Here is a 19,208-nt window from a genome sequence, read left to right as displayed (position 1 = left end):
CTCACACCCAGCGACACATGGCAAGGTCAGTAACCCATCTGACACCCAGCTTCACATGGCAAGGTCGGTAACCCATCTCACACCCAGCTTCACATGGCAAGGTCGGTAACCCATCTCACACCCAGCTTCACATGGCAAGGTCAGTAACCCATCTCACACCCAGCGTCACATGGCAAGGTCAGTAACCCATTTCACACCCAGCTTCACATGGCAAGGCCAGTAACCCATCTCACACCCAGCTTCACATGGCAAGGTCAGTAACCCATCTCACACCCAGCGACACATGGCAAGGTCAGTAACCCATCTGACACCCAGCTTCACATGGCAAGGTCGGTAACCCATCTCACACCCAGCTTCACATGGCAAGGTCGGTAACCCATCTCACACCCAGCTTCACATGGCAAGGTCAGTAATCCATCTCATGCCAATCTTCACATGGCAAGGTCAATAACCCATCTCACACCCAAGCTGCACATGGCAAGGTTGGTAACCCATCTCACACCCAGCTTCACATGGCAAGGTCAGTAACCCATCTCACACGGCAAGGTCGGTAACCCATCTCACGCCCAGCTTCACATGGCAAGGTTGGTAACCCATCTCACACCCAGCTTCACATGGCAAGGTTGGTAACCCATCTCACACCCAGCTTCACATGGCAAGGTCAGTAACCCATCTCACACCCAGCAAGGTCAGTAACCCATCTCACACCCAGCGTCACATGCCAAGGTCGGTAACCCATCTCACACCCAGCTTCACATGGCAAGGTTGGTAACCCATCTCACACCCAGCTTCACATGGCAAGGTCAGTAACCCATTTCACACCCAGCTTCACATGGCAAGGTCAGTAACCCATCTCACACCCAGCTTCACATGGCAAGGTCAGTAACCCATATCACACCCAGCTTCACATGGCAAGGTCAGTAACCCATCTCACGCCCATCTTCACATGGCAAGGTCAGTAACCCATCTCACACCCAGCGTCACATGGCAAGGTCAGTAACCCATCTCACGCCCTGCTTCACATGGCAAGGTCAGTAACCCATCTCTCACCCAGCTTCACATGGAAAGGTCGGTATCCCATCTCACACCCAGCTTCACATGGCAAGGTCAGCAACCCATCTCACAAGCGGGGTACGGAGGTACTAGCGGGGTACGGAGGTACTAGCGGGGTACGGAGGTACAAGCGGGGTTACGGTGATACAAGCGGGGTACGGTGATACAAGCGGGGTACGGTGATACAAGCGGGGTACTGTGAGATAAGAGGGGTATGGCGAGATAAGTGAGGTACGGTGATACAAGCGGGGTACTGTGAGATAAGAGGGGTATGGAGATAAGAGGGATATAGTGATACAAGTGAGGTACGGCGATATAAGAGGGGCACGGTGATACAAGCGGGGTACGGTGATATAAGAGGGACAAGGCGATATAAGAGGGGCACGGCGATATAAGCGGGGTAAGATGCTGATGAATAAACTCTGCATTGAAATCAGGCGATATACTCGAGGTAACGTTATTTGAATCTTTATTGGTTCATTGTAAGACATTTTCGCGGTAGCCCTTATTTTACAAGAGGAATGGGACTCGCCTATCCACTTGCTCGACACCTTGGTTAAAATAACAATTAAAAAAAACGTACCCTCAGGGATCAGTAAATTAACACTGAAAGCAAATTTCCCAGCAGCAGACGCAAAGGATTACCCGACAGGATTACCCGGCAGGATTACCCGGCAGGATTACCCGGCAGGATTACCCGGCAGGATTACCCGGCAGGATTACCCGGCAGGATTACCCGGCAGGATTACCCGACAGGATTACCCGGCAGGATTACCCGGCAGGATTACCCGGCAGGATTACCCGACAGGATTACCCGGCAGGATTACCCGGCAGGATTACCCGGCAGGATTAGCACTGAGCCCTAAATATGAAGACTTGATGTATCTGACTCTCAATCATTTAACAACGTCGGCACGTTAAGGAGACGCATGTATCCATACGCCCTCTGTGGGATTCTGGAGGGAGCCATCTTGGAATTGTGATGTCATTCCTTCTAACGGGAGGATAGTAAGACGTTACCGCACACACCCACTTCACACCAAGATGTTCGAGGTCTGTTTCTCGTGGTAACAGCACAAACCTGCAGTCTTGCTCTAACTGAAGGTGGTGTAACAAGGATAGAGTATTTGTCCCCCACATAATATCACTAATCCAAGATGGCCACCTCCAGAAGCCTGAGGAGAAAGTGTGGATATCGCACACCTTGTATTCCTATATTTTATTTGCATAGCACCTTTCATGCATCAAAACATTTGTTTATTCACATTCTAGAGCAGCACGGATACATTCGCCGCCAGTGGAGGACTTGTTTAGTGGTCAGATCTCTGCTTTATAACATCACCGCGGCAGTGAAGGGCACTTGGAAGCTTTGCCAGAGCGGAGGAGGAGGAGGGAGAGAGGGTAGAAGGAAGGCTCCCAGGACTGAAGGAATTAAAAACACAAAAAAAAGATTGATTGATCACCCGGCACTGAATGGGAGCAGAGACTAAAAAGCACATGGGCTCGACGCCTGAAGAAGACAGTAGAAAGCAATGGACGTGTCCACCTGGTTCCAGATCAATGAGTGGAGAGGACAGGCCTACCTTTATATATCCCCTGACTGTTTATTCTTGTCTTGGGCACACACTGGCATCCCTCTAATTGAGTGAGTTATTGCTCCAAGTTAAGGCTAATTATAACTCAGGGATGTAAAAAAAACAATTATCCAACAGGTTCTGTTAACGTGTCCTTAGTGATGTCCCGGTGTAGGTAGAACATTAAGTGATGAACCATTGTAGGTAGAACATTAAGACCAGGGACGCTCATTATCACACATTAGATGTGACGATGCCAGCATCCAGCGGTCACTGACACATTCACTGTAGTGGTGTGATGCCAGTCAGGCTTGGCACAGCCAGTAGTGGAGGGGAGATATGAACGGGATATGCCCAGGACTTCAAATGTATTGGCTTTAGCGGTCAGTTAAAAGTCCAAGCGGCGCTTGCAAAACAGGACACATGAAAAGGTTTTTCAGGCATCCACCTAATAAACCTCCCTAACATACCCGGTATGTGACGGTCCTGCTGTGAGCCTCCAGTAAGTGCACCTCTTTAGTAGGGGGTTTTGCAATGACCTCTATTAAAAAAATGAAGCATCCAAACCAGGTCTGGCCAAGTCTGCTGAACCAGGTGGTCACCATAGTCTTGTATTCTCCAGTATCAATATGGATCCCGGACCATTCTACTGTCCGGAAAGTGATATGTCTGACTTTGGCACATCTACAAAGGTGAGGGACACTGGGGAGAGTGAGGGAGGAATAGAAGAGGTCCTTAGCGGGAACTCGAAAAAAATGTTCCCATCCAAGTGTTTCCATGCGCTTCCTCTATCACAGGTCAGGTCAGGTCAGTATGGTTGATTTCCAGGTAGACTTGTTTGTTCCAGGTTGATCTTCTAGGAGTATTCCTGTGTGAATTTCTGATGGAAATCCTTAAGCTTCTCCAGGAGTATCTTCAGCTTGTCCACAGGTGGGAGGATGGTCATCCTGCAGTAGGAGGAAGATGGTACATACAGATGATCAAATATCCTAAGAGGAAGGGGATCTACCTCTTTGGGAACCAAGGTTTGTTTAGGCCAATTGTGCCCCATAATTAAAACCATTAGAAGCCAGAAACACTTATCCACCCTTTATTGATCCCTTCAGTGTTGGGGGCATGCATGACCCCAACGTCCACTGGGCTCTGTTGCTGTTCACTGCACTCTAATCAAATGAGACCAGAAGTCAGATATGGCTACACCCTCCACCCCGGAAAATAAATGAAAGGATATTGAAGTTAATGAAGTGCAAAACCAGCAACACATCCAGGGACATCTGTTTGCAGACTCTTCTGTATAAAACTGGAAGCAAGCCCTGGTTACTGACTTAACTTCCTTAGCTAAAAACCGTAAACGTGCCAATTCTATCTCCCTGTACAGGCGTGAGGATGCGAATCACCAACTGTGTCTGGTGGTTACCCGAGACGTGCAACAAGGTCTGGTTATTAGGCACATACCTGAAGTGGTGGGTGCCCTCACGCTGCCCGAAACCGCTCCCAGGCACCAAACAGATCCCAGTCTCCTCCAACAGCTTCATACAGAAGAACATGTCCGGGGCCTGACCCTCAGCCTGCGGAGGACGAGACATGGGAGAGGAAGGGATGTGAGAGACGGAGGAGCCAGGCGCCTGACGGCTGAGGAGCCAGAGGTTCAAAACCGGTGTCCTAGAGACTTGGGATGTGTGCTTTTCATGGGCTCATGTCTGCCAGATACGGTCATTGCCTGGTCACCTTCTTTGTATAGTGTATCTATATAATGATTGTGTCCTGGTACAGGCCTGGAGTGGATACACACATAGTGTGTGTATATATATATACACACACACATATATATATACACACATATATATATATATATATATATACACACATATATATATATAAATATATATATATATATATATATATATATATATATATATACACACACTGAGTTAAAATCAAGAGATTCCAGTAGAAAACTGTAAATCAGGGCTGCATATTTGGGAATCCGGGTCTAGATAGATTTAGATGGTTCTGTTGCCAAGGATCTACCCGATTTTCCCCCCTTGTACTCGCTCAATGCCAGAGTACCGGACAGGAGGGAAACGTCTCCTCTTGTGGCTGATTGAATTGATCCTAAAGATTTAGGTTGGTGTAACGTGGATCTTACTAAAGAACGGAATATACAGTAGAAAGAACATGGGCTGCATTGAATGAATGATCGCAGTTGATGCACTTAAAATTGTGCATTAATTGCCCAACGGGACAGAATGCCTGCAGCACTGCAGTACCCCCGACGCATTTCATGGAGCAGAGCTAATTTAGATTACCTATAGATAGATAGATAGCCGATTACGCCGAGAGTTTAATGACTTTGCATTTGCTGCCTGCTTTAGGTTTCACTATCAATCATTGGAAACAGATGACTTGTTTTCTGAGGGTATGTGAATCCGGCTGATGTCTATCTTCTAGTTCTGTAAGGTCTGTGGAAGGCACCTTATACCAAAATGCACCTTACAAATGCATAAATAAATAACGTGCTCCTCACGCACTTCCAGCATCAACGGCCATATTATCCTCAACAGTTTGAACCTTTGAAGTCAGTAATCCCCATACAAACGGGCTTTTTGAGCTCACTGTCGTGGGTCAATGCCTGGGCCTACATTCCCCAGCATTAAGGAGAGTGGTTTAGGTTGGATTGGAACCAGCAACGAAGAGACACTCCTCCCCGTGGGAGGCAGGAGCGGCGCACAGCCGAGTGAAAAAAACGGTAAGCAGGCAGTGGTGGTGGAGAAAACCGTTTAATCCGACATCAGGGTAAAAGTCTGGCGGATCCTCTGACGCGTTTCAGCCCGGGGGCCTTTGTGCGCCGCTCCTGCCTCCCGCGGGAGGAGTGTTTCTTCGTTGCTGATCGTCATCGGTTGCACGCCGGATAGCTGCCTTACCTGTTACTCCATGAATGCGGGGGGGATACACCCTACATCAGCACAGAGAAGTCTCCTGGCGGTCTGCAGATCGCCTGTGTTGCTGTTCATTTCTACTACTGGCTTGTGACTGCCCCTATAACCGTGAGTCTCCCTTTACAATTTCACTGGTGCTCTGAGGAGAGCTATTTGTTTATTAGGAGAAGACTGTCATTCACTGGTTTGTTTTGGAGATCAGCCAGTACTGTGTTCATTTACTCACTATCAGGATGCAGCTATTTTACTGACTCTTGGAAGCGCCTGGATAGTTAACCTCTGGTTACCTGGTATACATATGGATTGGAACCAGAGTCCTTGTCATTAAACACCCAGTATCCCTCGGGCAGAAAGTCCTCTTTACCTCCGCCAGTTTGATGGCCTTGTCTGGGATCTGGATCCTGGGGAAGGAGTACATGGCTCCCTGGACTGGGTTACAGTGGATCCCGGGGGCCTGGTTTAGGATTTCCTCAGTGAGCCGAGCCTTCTCAGCCAGGTTACGGAGCACGGCCTGCTTCTCCTGGGGAGATACAAGGGGGAGCTCAAGGTGACCTCATGGACATGAACATACCATCCAACTGCACCAACAGGGCAGAGCTTCTCCTGGGGAGATACAAGGGGGAGATCAAGGTGACCTCATGGACAGGAACATACCATCCAACTGCACCAACAGGACAGAGCTTCTCCTGGGGAGATACAAGGGGAACTCAAGGTGATATCGGTCTGTCCAGTCTCACCTGGCGGGGAGTCACACTCGCCTAGTGGGGAGTCACACTTGCCCGGCAGGGACGTCACGCAATAACTGTTATACACCTGTATACGGGTGCCATACTGCTGATCATGGACCATTGTTTCTATTGGATGGAGAGCGTCTCTCAATGTGGGAGAGGCTTGCCAGACATTGGTGCCCTTCCCCGGCACACTTACCGCAGCAAACTGTTTGTAAGAGGGATCTCCAGGCTGGGGGGAGTTCATGACCACGTCCAGCACGGCCTGTCCAGGCACCGGTGGGCACAGACGCACAGACACCAGCTTGGTCAGCTGCTGCTTAACGGCTGGGTCAATATTGACTAGCTCCATATAACCCCCTCTGAACCCACACCTGGGAGGGACACAGCAGAGACTGAATTAGGGGGCAGAGGGGGTTCAAGAACATTTTATAACACAACTTAACTTAATGCAGTTAACTTGCTTAACCATCAACCGCCTGGCTGACCAGCTGCAGTCCTGTCTGGCCGCAAAAAGGTCAACTCATCTAATCAGTCCAATTCCAAAGTGCAGGGAAACAGCTTCAGGTGAGGAGAATCCTGCCTGGGCAGCCAACACAGACAAACGGTATCTTCAAAGTACAGGTCTCCTCAAAGAGAGATACAAAGTAGCACTCAACTGGTACGTTCATAATGAAGTTCTCCATTAAATGTGACAACAGTGGAATAACACCGTTTCATCAGGTGATCATCAGGTGAAAAGTCCATGTGGGACCTGAAACTGCGTTCTTCCCCTGTGCTTGGCTGTCACAGTAAATGGAGAACTTCATTATGAACGTGTGAGTACAGCTGTACTTTGTATCTCTGTCTTTGAGGAGACCTGCACTTTTGAAGAAAAAGTAACTCATCTAATCATCCATTAAGAGGAGAGTCCAACGTAACAATCATTACCTTTTATTCTATAAACCACGTACACAAGCAATATGCTTCCTTCCTAAATATAATCATCCTTAAAGTAAGAATCCCACTTTTATCGTTTCTTTGACAATTACGGGTTTTCTTTCCCCTCACTGGGAGCCTGAAATGCTGGTTATCGTGTAACTGTCCCCTCCACCTAAGGCTAAGGCCCCGCTCCCTCCGTCAGCGCTCCCGCACTGCAGACAGGCGGGGCGCTGACATACACAGACCGCGATATGCGGTCTGTAGGGAGCGGGAGCCGGAGCGGGAGGTGGGCGGGAGTGGGAAGCTTGACAGGGAGGGGGGGCGTGGCTTGAACGGAGGGACCCGCTACTCTCCCCCCCCCCCCTTCCTCCACGGCTCGGGCTGGAGCTGCTGATTGAAGGTAAGTAAAGCAACACACACACACAGGCACTCATACACACGCACGCAGGCACACACACACACACACACACACACACACATGCACACAGACATGCACTCACGCTGCTTTCCATCCACACTCCTCCCCGCTCCCTGAAGCCTCCCCTCCTCATTGGCTCACAGCCACACCACGTGACGCGTCGAAGCTAGGGATCACAATTCTCTTGTATCCGCTAGCGGCTGACGCGTCACAGCGTGTAGTGAGCTGTGCAGCCAGGGGGGACCGGGACCGGCTCCGCAGGATTCCCCTGCAGGTGGGGAAAGCCGGTGCAGCCGACCGCACCGCCGGGCGCAGCGGGTCCCAGCCCTAATGTATCATTATTGGCATCGTAAGGATATGTCCCACCCCCTCTCTCACCAGTCTCTTTAGGACATACTTACTCGCCCATGTATCCCTTGGATATTGAATGGAATGAGGCCATCTCCACCACTTCGGAGTATTTGGGTCCCATCTCAAACAGGACCTTCTTGAAGGAGTGGAAGGCACAGCCCTTGGCATAGACATTGTCCTGGTAGACCTTAAACCAGGGCAAGACAAGCACAGCACTAGTTCATTTTTACATGTCGGGGTTAATATCACAATAACACATCTCCGGCCTTCAGATCGGATTTCTTGTTCTGCTCAACACCAGCCCGTCTCCATCCCCCATATCTACTGCTCCCTACAACTCACTCAACTCTCCCCCTGTGCTCTGCTCAGAGAATGTCTCCTCTGTCACCTCTCTCTGCTCAGACTGTCTCCTCTCTGTCACCTCTCTCTGCTCAGAGACTGTCTCCTCTCTCGTCTCTCTCTGCTCAGACAGTCTCCTCTTTCACCTCTCTCTGCTCAGGCAGTCTCCTCTCTGTTATCTCTCTCTCTTCACTGTCTCCTCTCTGTCTGAGTCGTCTCTCCCTGCAAAATTCTCAGAGTGCACGGAGCGAGAGCTCAGATAAACGGTCTCTTCCTCGTCCTACACCTCGCTCTCATCTTTCTTATCCTGGACTCTGCCCATACTGTCTCATCTTTGAGCAGAGTGCAGGGGTGAAAGAGCGCTCACTCCCTTCTCTTTTCTAGCACTCTGTTCAGCGATCTCCCCACCCGTAAGCATACACTGATGGGAACCCTGCCTTTTACTCTCAGTGACAGAGGAGGCGCAGAGGAGGGTAACCCTTTGTATTTGGGTTCATACCTCATCGGCCATCAGGAAAAGGTTCTCTTCTGCAGCAAAGCGGATCACGTCTTCAATGCATTTCCTGCTCTGCACCTGGCCTAAGGACAGAGACAGCAGGAGCAAACCATGAGACCCACACAGTACCTGGCCCGTCCGATCTGAATACGTTCCAGAAATAATCACGGGACGGTCGGGGTAAATATGGCTGATGTTAATAAAGGTTACGCCCGGTATTACCCCTACCTGTCAATAGTACAGTTGTATTATGTGCTAATATATATATATATATATATATATACTGTATCTGAGTCTCAACTGATCTGCCAATCCTGAACTGCTAGGGGTCTCCCTCCCTACATGTTTATACCTTTAGCCCACCATATGGCTACATTCAGGGCCGGGTGTTGCCAAGTGCCAGGCCCTGATTGGTGCGTACAACATGCAATATAAACTGTTACAAACATTTCTCATGCAAACACATTAAACCCCTGGTCCCGAAACTGCTGGAACCAGGTATATATATATATGCCTGGTTCCAGCAGTTCCGGGACCAGGGGTTAATGTGTTTGCAGGAGAAATGTTTGTAACAGTTTATGTTGCACCCACCAATCAGGGCCTGGCACTTGGCAACAGCAGTTCAGGATTGGCAGATAAGTTGAGACTCAGATGCAGTCTCAGGCCAGGAGGTTTTGGCTGAAAGGATTCCAGTGCTGGGGCCAGGCCTGGAGTCCAGTCCAGAAAACATCCTGTGGGGAAATATCAGGGAAAATCTCTTTAGGGAGGTCCCTGCACCTAGGACTATAGGATATCCCCAGTTTACCCCAGGTAAGTATGTGTTGTCTGTTTATTTGTATAGTTGTTGTGACGGTAGGAGTAGCTGGGGGACCTAATAAAGAGAAAGCCCAGCTATTTACCCCTAAATCAGATGCAAAGCCAGCAGTACAACCAACGTCACACTGATTGAACATGTCTGTGAGTGGTTTCTCTGGCTTTGCATCTGATTCCCATGCTGTGCTTTAAAGCTGTGTTAATAGCGAGCATTAGCTTATATGGCCTCCATGTAACAATGGTTTTTCAGGCAAAAGGTGACACTGTGTGCTCATTTGCATGTCATTTCCCAGAATCCCTTGCTGCAGTGGAAGCACTGTATGCTGGTTGATAATGGTGAAAGGCAGGGTTGCAGAGCTGCCTAAGACATGTGAATGTGCTCACAAGTGATCTTATATATATGTGTATGTGTGTGCATGTATGGTATGTGTATGCAATTATGTTGTGTGGGTGTGTATGTGAGTGTGCGTGCATGTATGGTGTGTGTACAGTGAGTGGGGCAGATACTATGGGTCACTGTGTTAGTCTGCAGTGAGTGGGGCAGACTTTACTAGTTATAGGTTCCTTATATCTCTGTGTTACTGTGTCACTCTCTGTGTTACTGTGTCACTCTCTGTGTTACTGTGTCACTCTCTGTGTCACTGTGTCACTCTCTGTCACTGTGTCACTTTCTGTGTCACTGTGTCACTGTGTCATTGTGTTAATGTGTCACTCTCTTTGTTACTGTGTCACTCTCTTTGTTACTGTGTCACTCTCTTTGTTACTGTGTCGCTCTCTTTGTTACTGTGTCGCTCTCTTTGTTACTGTGTCGCTCTCTGTGTTACTGTGTCACTCTCTGTGTCACTGTCACTCTCTTTGTTACTGTGTCACTCTCTTTGTTACTGTGTCACTCTCTTTGTTACTGTGTCACTCTCTTTGTTACTGTGTCACTCTCTTTGTTACTGTGTCACTCTCTGTGTCACTGTCACTCTCTTTGTTAATCTGTCACTCTGTGTCATGTGTCACTTAGGAGTAAGAGGGACAGACTCACTAGATCATGTAATTTATATCTTTGTCACTGTGTCACACTCCAGTTTGGCTCAATTGGCCGTATACGTCTGGTGTACATATATGGTATCTCCGGCACTTTGGCGCAGTGGTGGGAGGGACATTGTTGGTCTCGGTGTGTTACTTTGTGATAGGAAAAGGCGGACTTCATGTAGATACTGTATAAAGACTTAATGACCCATCGGTCCCTTTCGTGGCCGTATCTGTCACATTGCAAGAGGATGAATGGGCTGGTGGCCCATAGATCACTTTTACCTGCGTCTCTTTTCAATGGGATGGATAGACCTGATGGTCAATAGTTCCCTTCTGGGAAGGTCACCTTGCAAGGACTAGGATAAGCTTTATTTAAAGTCCTTAAATGTGTTCTGTCACCATAAAAGGGTGATGGAAAAACCAGAGAGGGTATTATCTTCAGTCACTGTGTCACACCCTACAAGGGGATGAATGACCGGTTACAGGACTTCCTGTTAGTTACGTACCTGTGGGGTTCCCCGGGTTGATGATACACAGCACCTTCGGGTCACAATGTTTCCTGGCCTCCTTCAGTGCCCTCTTCAGCTCCGTGATGTCCAGAGCCCAGCATTTCTCCTCGTCCAGGTAATAATTCACCTGTACAGCGTCCAGCTCAGCGATGGCCGCGGAATACAGAGGGTATTGAGGGATTGGGATAAGGACACCAGTGCGAGACTTCCCCTGGCCGGACACCAGCAGCTTGAGCATGGTCTGGGGAGTGAGAAACCCAGGAGAACGTGAGTGAGCAGGAGAACGCGAGTGAGCAAGAGAGCAGGAGAACGCGCGTGAGCGAGAGAGCAGGAGAACGGGAGTGAGCGAGACCAGGAGACCTCGAGTGAGAGAGGCCAGGAGAACGCGAGTGAGAGAGGCCAGGAGAAAGCGAGCGAGACCAGGAGAACACGAGTGAGAGAGGCCAGGAGAACGTGAGAGAGAGAGACCAGGAGAACGTGAGAGAGAGAGACCAGGAGAACGCGAGTGAGAGAGACCAGGAGAACGCGAGTGAGAGAGACCAGGAGAACGCAAGTGAGAGAGGCCAGGAGAAAGCGAGCGAGACCAGGAGAACGCGAGTGAGAGAGGCCAGGAGAACGCGAGTGAGAGAGGCCAGGAGAAAGCGAGCGAGACCAGGAGAACGCGAGTGAGAGAGGCCAGGAGAACGTGAGAGAGAGAGACCAGGAGAACGTGAGAGAGAGAGACCAGGAGAACGCGAGTGAGAGAGACAAGGAGATCGCGAGTGGGAGAGGCCAGGAGAACGTGAGAGAGAGAGACCAGGAGAACGTGAGAGAGACCAGGAGAACATGAGTGGGAGAGGCCAGGAGAACACGAGCGAGAGAGACCAGGAGAACACGAGCGAGACAGACCAGGAGAACGCGAGCGAGACAGACCAGGAGAACGCGAGCGAGAGAGGCCAGGAGAACGCGAGCGAGAGAGGCCAGGAGAACGCGAGCGAGAGAGGCCAGGAGAACGCGAGCGAGAGAGGCCAGGAGAACGCGAGCGAGAGAGGCCAGGAGAACGCGAGCGAGAGAGGCCAGGAGAACGCGAGCGAGAGAGACCAGGAGAACACGAGCGAGAGAGACCAGGAGAACGCGAGCGAGAGAGACCAGGAGAACGCGAGCGAGAGAGACCAGGAGAACGCGAGTGGGAGAGGCCAGGAGAACACGAGTGGGAGAGACCAGGAGAACGGGGAGTAAGAAAGACCTGGAGAACGTGAGAGAGACCAGGAGAATGCGAGCGAGAGAGACCAGGAGAACGCGAGTGGGAGAGGCCAGGAGAATGCGAGTGGGAGAGGCCAGGAGAACGCGAGTGGGAGAGGCCAGGAGAACGCGAGTGGGAGAGGCCAGGAGAACGCGAGTGGGAGAGGCCAGGAGAACGGGAGTGGGAGAGGCCAGGAGAACGCGAGTGGGAGAGGCCAGGAGAACGCGAGTGAGACAAGGAAAATGTGAGTGAATCGGGTCCGATAAACGCTTTGAAGTATGCAAACGGCATATGTAGGGAGAATGGAGTCTGCCTTGTTTCTGATGGCCTAGCCGTGTAATGGGTTACGTTTCGTTACTGTAACAATGCTTCCTGTTACTGGAGTAGCTGAAATTCCAGTAAATAGCTTGTTTTATCATTTCTCAGAACTATGCAGACATTTCTTGAGAAATGGCTTCTTGTAAGGTCTCAAACAGATACATTTCCTCATTCCAGTAGGTGCCTCAGTTCGGAAATATATGAGTTTCATTTGTACAGGTGGATCCCCCGTTTCCTGGGCCTGTCTCCCGAGTTGGGCTATATGCAGTACGTTTGCCCGATCACAGAATAAGCAAAACCTCACCCTCGGCAGACACGATGCTGAACTTTTCTGTGCCCGGGACAGACGCGATCGCAGATAAAACAACTCTAACGGTATCAGGCATCTCGGCAGATGAAGGGGTCCCCCTGGTTATCCGCGTGGGGTATCCCGACCGCTGTACGTTGCAATTAACCGAAACGAAGTACAAATAAAAGCAATATCTGACTAACGATTGGTGCGGGTGTGTTCCTGTGTATTCGTTGGTGATATTGCCAATCCGTACAGCAGGCCACACACGGACTCAGTAACGAGGGCTCCTGGGTGCCGGCGGATCGGCACTAGCCGCGGATACGCTTTAACTGTCCTCTCCGGCAGCTGGGGTCGCCTGTACAGGAGTCCCAATGTGACTAGCAGAACTGGGATAATACAGAGGGGTATCCCACACAGAAAAAAACGAGGGGGTCCCCCGAGTCTAAGAACAGTTAAGCAACCAAGAGATACACCTCCCTCTGAGTGTTAAGAGTGGGCATTCATGGAAGAGCATAAAGCATCGATAAAGACCTAAAGAGACATAACGACGTCATATAAAGTGTGGTGTGCGGTCCTCGTGTCCTTGGGGACTTGAATTAATGACCGTTGTATTACAAAGGTTCCTGGTGCTCATTAATCTACACCCTCGCTACCTCGTCACCCAGCCGCCTGAATCCCGCCCCCGACGCAAGGTAAGCCATGCGGAGCAGCCATATAGAACACGCCGGTGTAATCTCCGTAGGAAGCCGGGCAAGGGGGGGTTACAGGTTACACTTACAACACACGTACATCTCTCCGACACCAACACGGCTACAGGAAATGCCAAAAAGTGCCGACTTTAATAAAAATAAAGACTTTGTTTGTTTTTATTTCCAGGCTCAGCCGGAGAACCGGAAATTAATATAATAAATCGGTTGCGATTATCTCACTTGCATCCGATTAAAAAAGCGGGCGTCAAATCTGGTGGCGAACGTTTACCGGGAGGGAAACGGAATGAGCGGCGCGTTATTTGCTTGTAGTGATGTGATAATTTTAACGAGTTAATTTAGTTTATTGCTAAACCAGGGATATAATAGAGAGAGGAGATTGGCGTCTGGTCCTGTATACAGAGGGGACGGGAAGAAACACTTTACCACGATAGAGTCGCTGGCTCCGGTGGACAGATAGATGTCGTCAGGGTCGGACGCGATCCCGCCATCCCTCCGCTCGATGTACTTTGCCGCGTCCTGGCGAATCAGCTCAATGCCCTGGCTGGCACTGTATGCTCCTGTGACAGGTAAAAAGAGGGCACACCAGTTACTGAGGGGGAAGGGGCAGAGAAAATGGGGGCATGGGACGCCCGCTTCGCAGTCTGTCATTGTGTCACTGCTCCGCTTTGCAAATTGTGACATTGTTACATTGCAAAGGGAGATTTTGCCCTTCTTTCTCGCCCCCTCCCCCCAACCAAAAAAATGTGCGATTGGAACATTCCAAGATCTGTATTAAATGATTGGTTCAGGGGATAAAGGAAAGCAGCCCGAGCCAATCAGAGCGCTCCATTTGTGAAAGTTCCATAACACTGTCAGATACATTAAAAGCACTACGCCAGGGTATTCATACATAAATGCACTCGCGTCTCCCCAACACTGTGCTAAAAGGAAACAGGTTATCCAGATCAGTCAAAAACCCGGGACAAAAAGCAGCAAAAACCAGCAGAATGAATCGTAGGATCAGAATTTCGGACTCGCCTGGGCGAGAGCAAAGCAAGGAGAGAACGTATGTGGTTTCTAATTGGATCCCTTGTATTAGATTAGTTGAGAGCTTATTTGTGTGACAGATCTCACAGGCAACGTTATTATTCAGGGTTAACAAGAAAATCCATATACCGATAATTAAAACAAATGAGGAATCGTGTTCGATTCTTGATAACATACTGCAGAGAAGAGCCACCAAATGAATAAAGGGAATATATACTGTATGTATATCTGTATGTGTGTATGTATAGTGTGTAACCCCGGTCTCTTTTCAACCCCAGAGACCCCCCATGTAGCGCTCCGAGGCTCTGCGGCACACCCGGCTAGCGTGGGCCGCCATTACAGGTTGCACGAGCGTGCGCGTTGGTTGCGCAGGCGCAGTAAGGGTAGCGCACGTGGTCCCAATGCTAAAGAGGTCCTGAGTGGACTACAATTCCCAGCAGCCTCTGGGGATTGCCCTTTCACCCACATCACGTGCAGCCAGCCAGCAAACAGGGTTTTGCAGCTTCTCCTGTGGAGGAAGGCTACAATGTTGCGGGGACCACGTTTGGCAGTTGGAGCTGGGAGCAGGAAGGGGGAGGAAGGGTGCAGGGAGCAAGTGGCTCCTGCACCAGGTAAGGATCCCCAAGTCCCAGGCAGGCCCCAATCCCCAACAGGGTAGGGGGTAGGTACTGAGGGATGGCCCCTAGGTTAGGGACTCTGCCCTTAGGTGTGAGAGTGTGCAGGTTTGTCAGTGTCACGGCTGGTAGTGCTGTGAGCGCTGACAAGTAGGCACAGTGTGTGCAGTGCAGTGGGTTGCTGCAGGTTGAGTGTGAGTGCAGTGGGTTGCTGCAGGTTGAGTGAGTGCAGTGGGTTGCTGCAGGTTGTGTGAGTGCAGTGGGTTGCTGCAGGTACCGAGTGAGTGCAGTGGGTTGCTGCAGGTACCGAGTGAGTGCAGTGGGTTGCTGCAGGTACCGAGTGAGTGCAGTGTGTTTGCTGCAGAGGTTAGGGAGAAGTTAGCCAGAGGGGACCCGGGTGGGTACGGGAGAGGTAGTGTGGGTGCAGGGGGTCAGTGACCCACCTGCATAGGATAGGCTACCCCGCAGGCCCTAGGAGTTTCCCCTAAAGCCATCCAAGGTGGCTGTGCTGTAGGGACGGCCTATAGTACAGCGAGTGTCACGTTAGTTCACGGAGTCAGATAGGGACTCCATTGACGCTGCGTACCCGTGCAGAAGGTTGGGCGCTGCTCTTCGTTGCGGCTGCAGAGGCCATCTTGGTGGGGTCTTCCCGGACGGTGGATCCTGGATGTCGGGCCGGAACTCGACGGATCCTTTTTGAAGCTGTTGCAGATCCGAGCACTGGAGGGCTCGGCAGGTACTACAAGTGCACCAACACCGGTCATCAGGCGCTGATCCCGCCTTAGGCTAAACTCTTTGTAGGAACACTGAGCGAGTGGTTACAAGACTGAGCCTATACCATATAGTATCATACATGGACACGGTGTGTGGGGCGGACGGTGAGAGGACGGACACGTTACTCCTGATGAGAGTGGCTGGGCCCCTAATTGTATTGTATGTCTTTATTTATATAGCGCCATTAATGTACTTAGCGCTTCACAGCAGTCATACACGTGGTAATCCAATAAATAACAGATAATATAAATAACAGATCATGGGAATAAGTGCTTTAGACATTAAGGAAGAGGAATCCCTGCTCCGAGGAGCTTACAGTCTAATTGGTAGGTAGGGAGAACGTACAGAGACAGGAGGAGGGAGTTCTGGTAAGTGCATCTGCAGGGGGCCAAGCTTTATGTATCGTGTGTTCAGAATATCCACAGTGCTATTCATATGCTTCTTTAAGCAAGTGTGTCTTAAGGTGGGTCTTAAAGGTGGATAGAGAGGGTGCTAGTCGGGTACTGAGGGGAAGGGCATTCCAGTGGTGTGGGGCAGTCAGTGAGAAAGGTTTAAGGCGGGAGAGGGCTTTAGATACAAAGGGGGTAGAAAGAAGACATCCTTGAGAAGAACGCAAGAGTCTGGATGGTGCATAACGAGAAATTAGGGCAGAGATGTAAGGAGGGGCAGAAGAGTGTAAAGCTTTAAAAGTGAGGAGAAGAATGGAGTGTGAGATGCGGGATTTGATCGGAAGCCAGGAGAGGGATTTCATGAGGGGAGATGCTGAGACAGATCTAGGAAAGAGTAGAGTGATTCTGGCAGCAGCGTTTAGGATAGATTGTAGGGGAGACAGGTGAGAGGCAGGAAGGCCGGACAGCAAGAGGTTACAGTAATCAAGACGGGAGAGAATGAGGGCCTGAGTCAGAGTTTTAGCAGTCGAGCAAAAGAGGAAAGGGCGTATCTTTGTTATATTGCGGAGGAAAAAGCGACAGGTTTTAGAAATTTTTTGAATGTGAGGGGCAAATGTGAGAGAGGAGTCGAGTGTGACCCCAAGGCAGTGTGCTTCGGCTACTGGGTGAATGATCGTAGTTCCTAAGTCCCTAAGGTTACCTGTTGCATTATAGAGTGATAAGGTTACTCTGCATTATCGTTAATAAAGTAAAGTTGTTTGCATTACATGTGTGTGTATGTATTTCTTGCCCAGGGGAATCTCACATCACGGGGATCCTGGGTAAGTGGAGGCGCTGCGCTAAGTAAGTGTATGAGTGTTTCCCCAGGCTCCCAGCTAGCGGAGGCTCAGATCTCCTGGAGCCGCAGGTGTTGTACAGCAACCAGTAGTTCCTTTGGGAGGGTTCAGAAAAAGGGCTACAAGTGTATGTCACCAAAGGGACATACCAAATCTAACACTAGGGTGGGTACAACAAAAACCCCTTTTAGAATTTAAGATTGTATTTCACAATAGCTTGAAGGACTCTCGTGTCAGCCGAAGCCTGTGTCAAGTTCATAGTATCTTATAAATGTTTTTAGTGATGACTACCTTCCCGTCTTGCACACCTTCAAAAGGAGACGCTTGTGCACGTGTCGCCCATGGTGTGACCATTACCCTGATAGAATGTCCCTTCAGGTGCCTTGGATTCTTCACATCTCCATTCTCATTGGCCTTCTTGATGCAGGTTGTAATTCACCTGGAGGCAGCATGGCCTCTTCCAGAAGCACAGAGAGACTTTCTCCTGAACGCTGTCCAGATAAGGTTCCAGGCACCTTCTACTCTGTCCTCAGAGTCATCACCCATAGCACTGTGCCACTATACAGAGAGCTAAACTTCTCTTCAACTTCTTCCATAAAGAAAGGGTGTTCTTCTGAATTCCCAAACCTTTATTAGAACATAGATGAACAGCACATGCAATCGTGATATGCAATAATCAAACGTAGAAGGAAATGACAATGCTCCCTAGGCCAAATATGTTTTCATTTTGTATAAACTGTATTTCTTTTTGACGTTTACCATAAAACATATGGAAATACTGTACACCAAAGATCTAATTTTGCTTGTTTTCGCTTAAACAAAAAACGATGCGACGAAAGTTCAAATTATTTGCTTTGTTGTAATCATTTCGATCGTGAAATTTCGCATATTGGACCCTATTATAGGCATGTTTATACAAAAATGCAAATACTTTGCGTAAACGAATATATTCCCAAAATTAAATAAAAGAGGGTTTTGTCTCGGAAGGGTCAGTGAACATTTGTTCTTTCGAATAAATTTGATATTGGTGGCGGATTCGTACAAATGATGTGCCCATCTCTGCTCCCAAGCACGTTGTCCATCAGTCTTCCCATGGAATCTTTGAAGGAAATGGTATCAGGCGGCCTTTCTTCTTTATATTCTAGTAATGGCTGCATCTAATCTTGGTGGAGTCTCCTACTTGCGTCGGAGTCTCCTACTTGCGTCCGAGTCTCCCCATCCTAACATCTTTATCTGCAGAGAGATATGTTGTCATACATTTTCTTTTTCAGAGAGCCCAAAAAGTGCTTACCCGGGGTCTTCAACTCTTCGACATCTTGGTCGTCAATCTCTAAAGCTTCTCTCATCGCCTTTGTTAGAGGTTGGACAAACTCTACATGAAATATTGAAGCCCCTTCTTCCTGTTCTCCCGGTTCCCAGTATTCTACGTACTCTCCGTCAGAGAAGAAATCCTTGTGACGAAGTCTGAATCCTCTGAAGATCCCTTATTTTGTCCAAGCTCATTTAGGATCTTTTCTGTGATCCCTTGAATGCTTGTAGGACTGCCGATTCACTGCTTTGGGATTTCATCTACGGTAAGAAACTTGCCATCTGATCAGATTGACCCAATCCCAAACACACGGCTTCTATAGCCGGCTTATCACATGCTGTGCAGATGCCTGGTTCTTTTTCGGGTGTAGTACCTTTAATGCTACCTTAGTAGTACCTTCTTCAGGCTGAGCGGTAACAAAACTAACTGCCTGGGGCTGAAGTGGAATCTTGGGTGCGGATACTTTTGCCCAGTTGTTTTCCGTGTGTGTGTGTGTGTGTGTGTGTGTGTGCGTGTGTGTGTGCGTGTGCGTGTGTATGTGTGTGCGTGTGTGTGTG

The 19,208-nt window shown here is 49.4% G+C and overlaps 2 protein-coding genes across 2 annotated transcripts in view; both read right to left on the bottom strand.

Annotated features, from left to right (window-relative positions):
- Window positions 1–1,505: 1,505 nt before the first annotated feature.
- LOC142474964 (alanine aminotransferase 2) overlaps window positions 1,506–19,208 on the bottom strand; it is a 35,707-nt gene continuing 18,004 nt past the window's right edge. Inside the window, exons 3-10 of the mRNA XM_075581053.1 lie at window positions 14,127–14,260; window positions 11,159–11,402; window positions 8,823–8,902; window positions 8,035–8,171; window positions 6,494–6,668; window positions 5,931–6,086; window positions 4,083–4,195; window positions 1,506–3,574 (exon numbers count right to left, since the gene is read on the bottom strand). Of these exons, the coding sequence (XP_075437168.1) occupies window positions 3,484–3,574; window positions 4,083–4,195; window positions 5,931–6,086; window positions 6,494–6,668; window positions 8,035–8,171; window positions 8,823–8,902; window positions 11,159–11,402; window positions 14,127–14,260 (1,130 nt within the window). The 3' untranslated portion in view covers window positions 1,506–3,483. The remainder of the gene's footprint in view (window positions 3,575–4,082; window positions 4,196–5,930; window positions 6,087–6,493; window positions 6,669–8,034; window positions 8,172–8,822; window positions 8,903–11,158; window positions 11,403–14,126; window positions 14,261–19,208) is intronic.
- Window positions 11,409–14,120, bottom strand: LOC142474970 (uncharacterized; the record flags this gene model as incomplete). Its single annotated transcript, XM_075581066.1, has 1 exon — window positions 11,409–14,120. A coding segment is annotated over exon 1 (1,266 nt), but the record flags the coding sequence as incomplete, so codon positions are not given.

Source organism: Ascaphus truei, chromosome 2, assembly GCF_040206685.1.
Source record: "Ascaphus truei isolate aAscTru1 chromosome 2, aAscTru1.hap1, whole genome shotgun sequence".
Lineage (NCBI taxonomy): Eukaryota > Metazoa > Chordata > Amphibia > Anura > Ascaphidae > Ascaphus > Ascaphus truei.
Note: the sequence above shows the minus strand (reverse complement) of the source record. Positions and strands in the feature narration are given on the sequence as shown.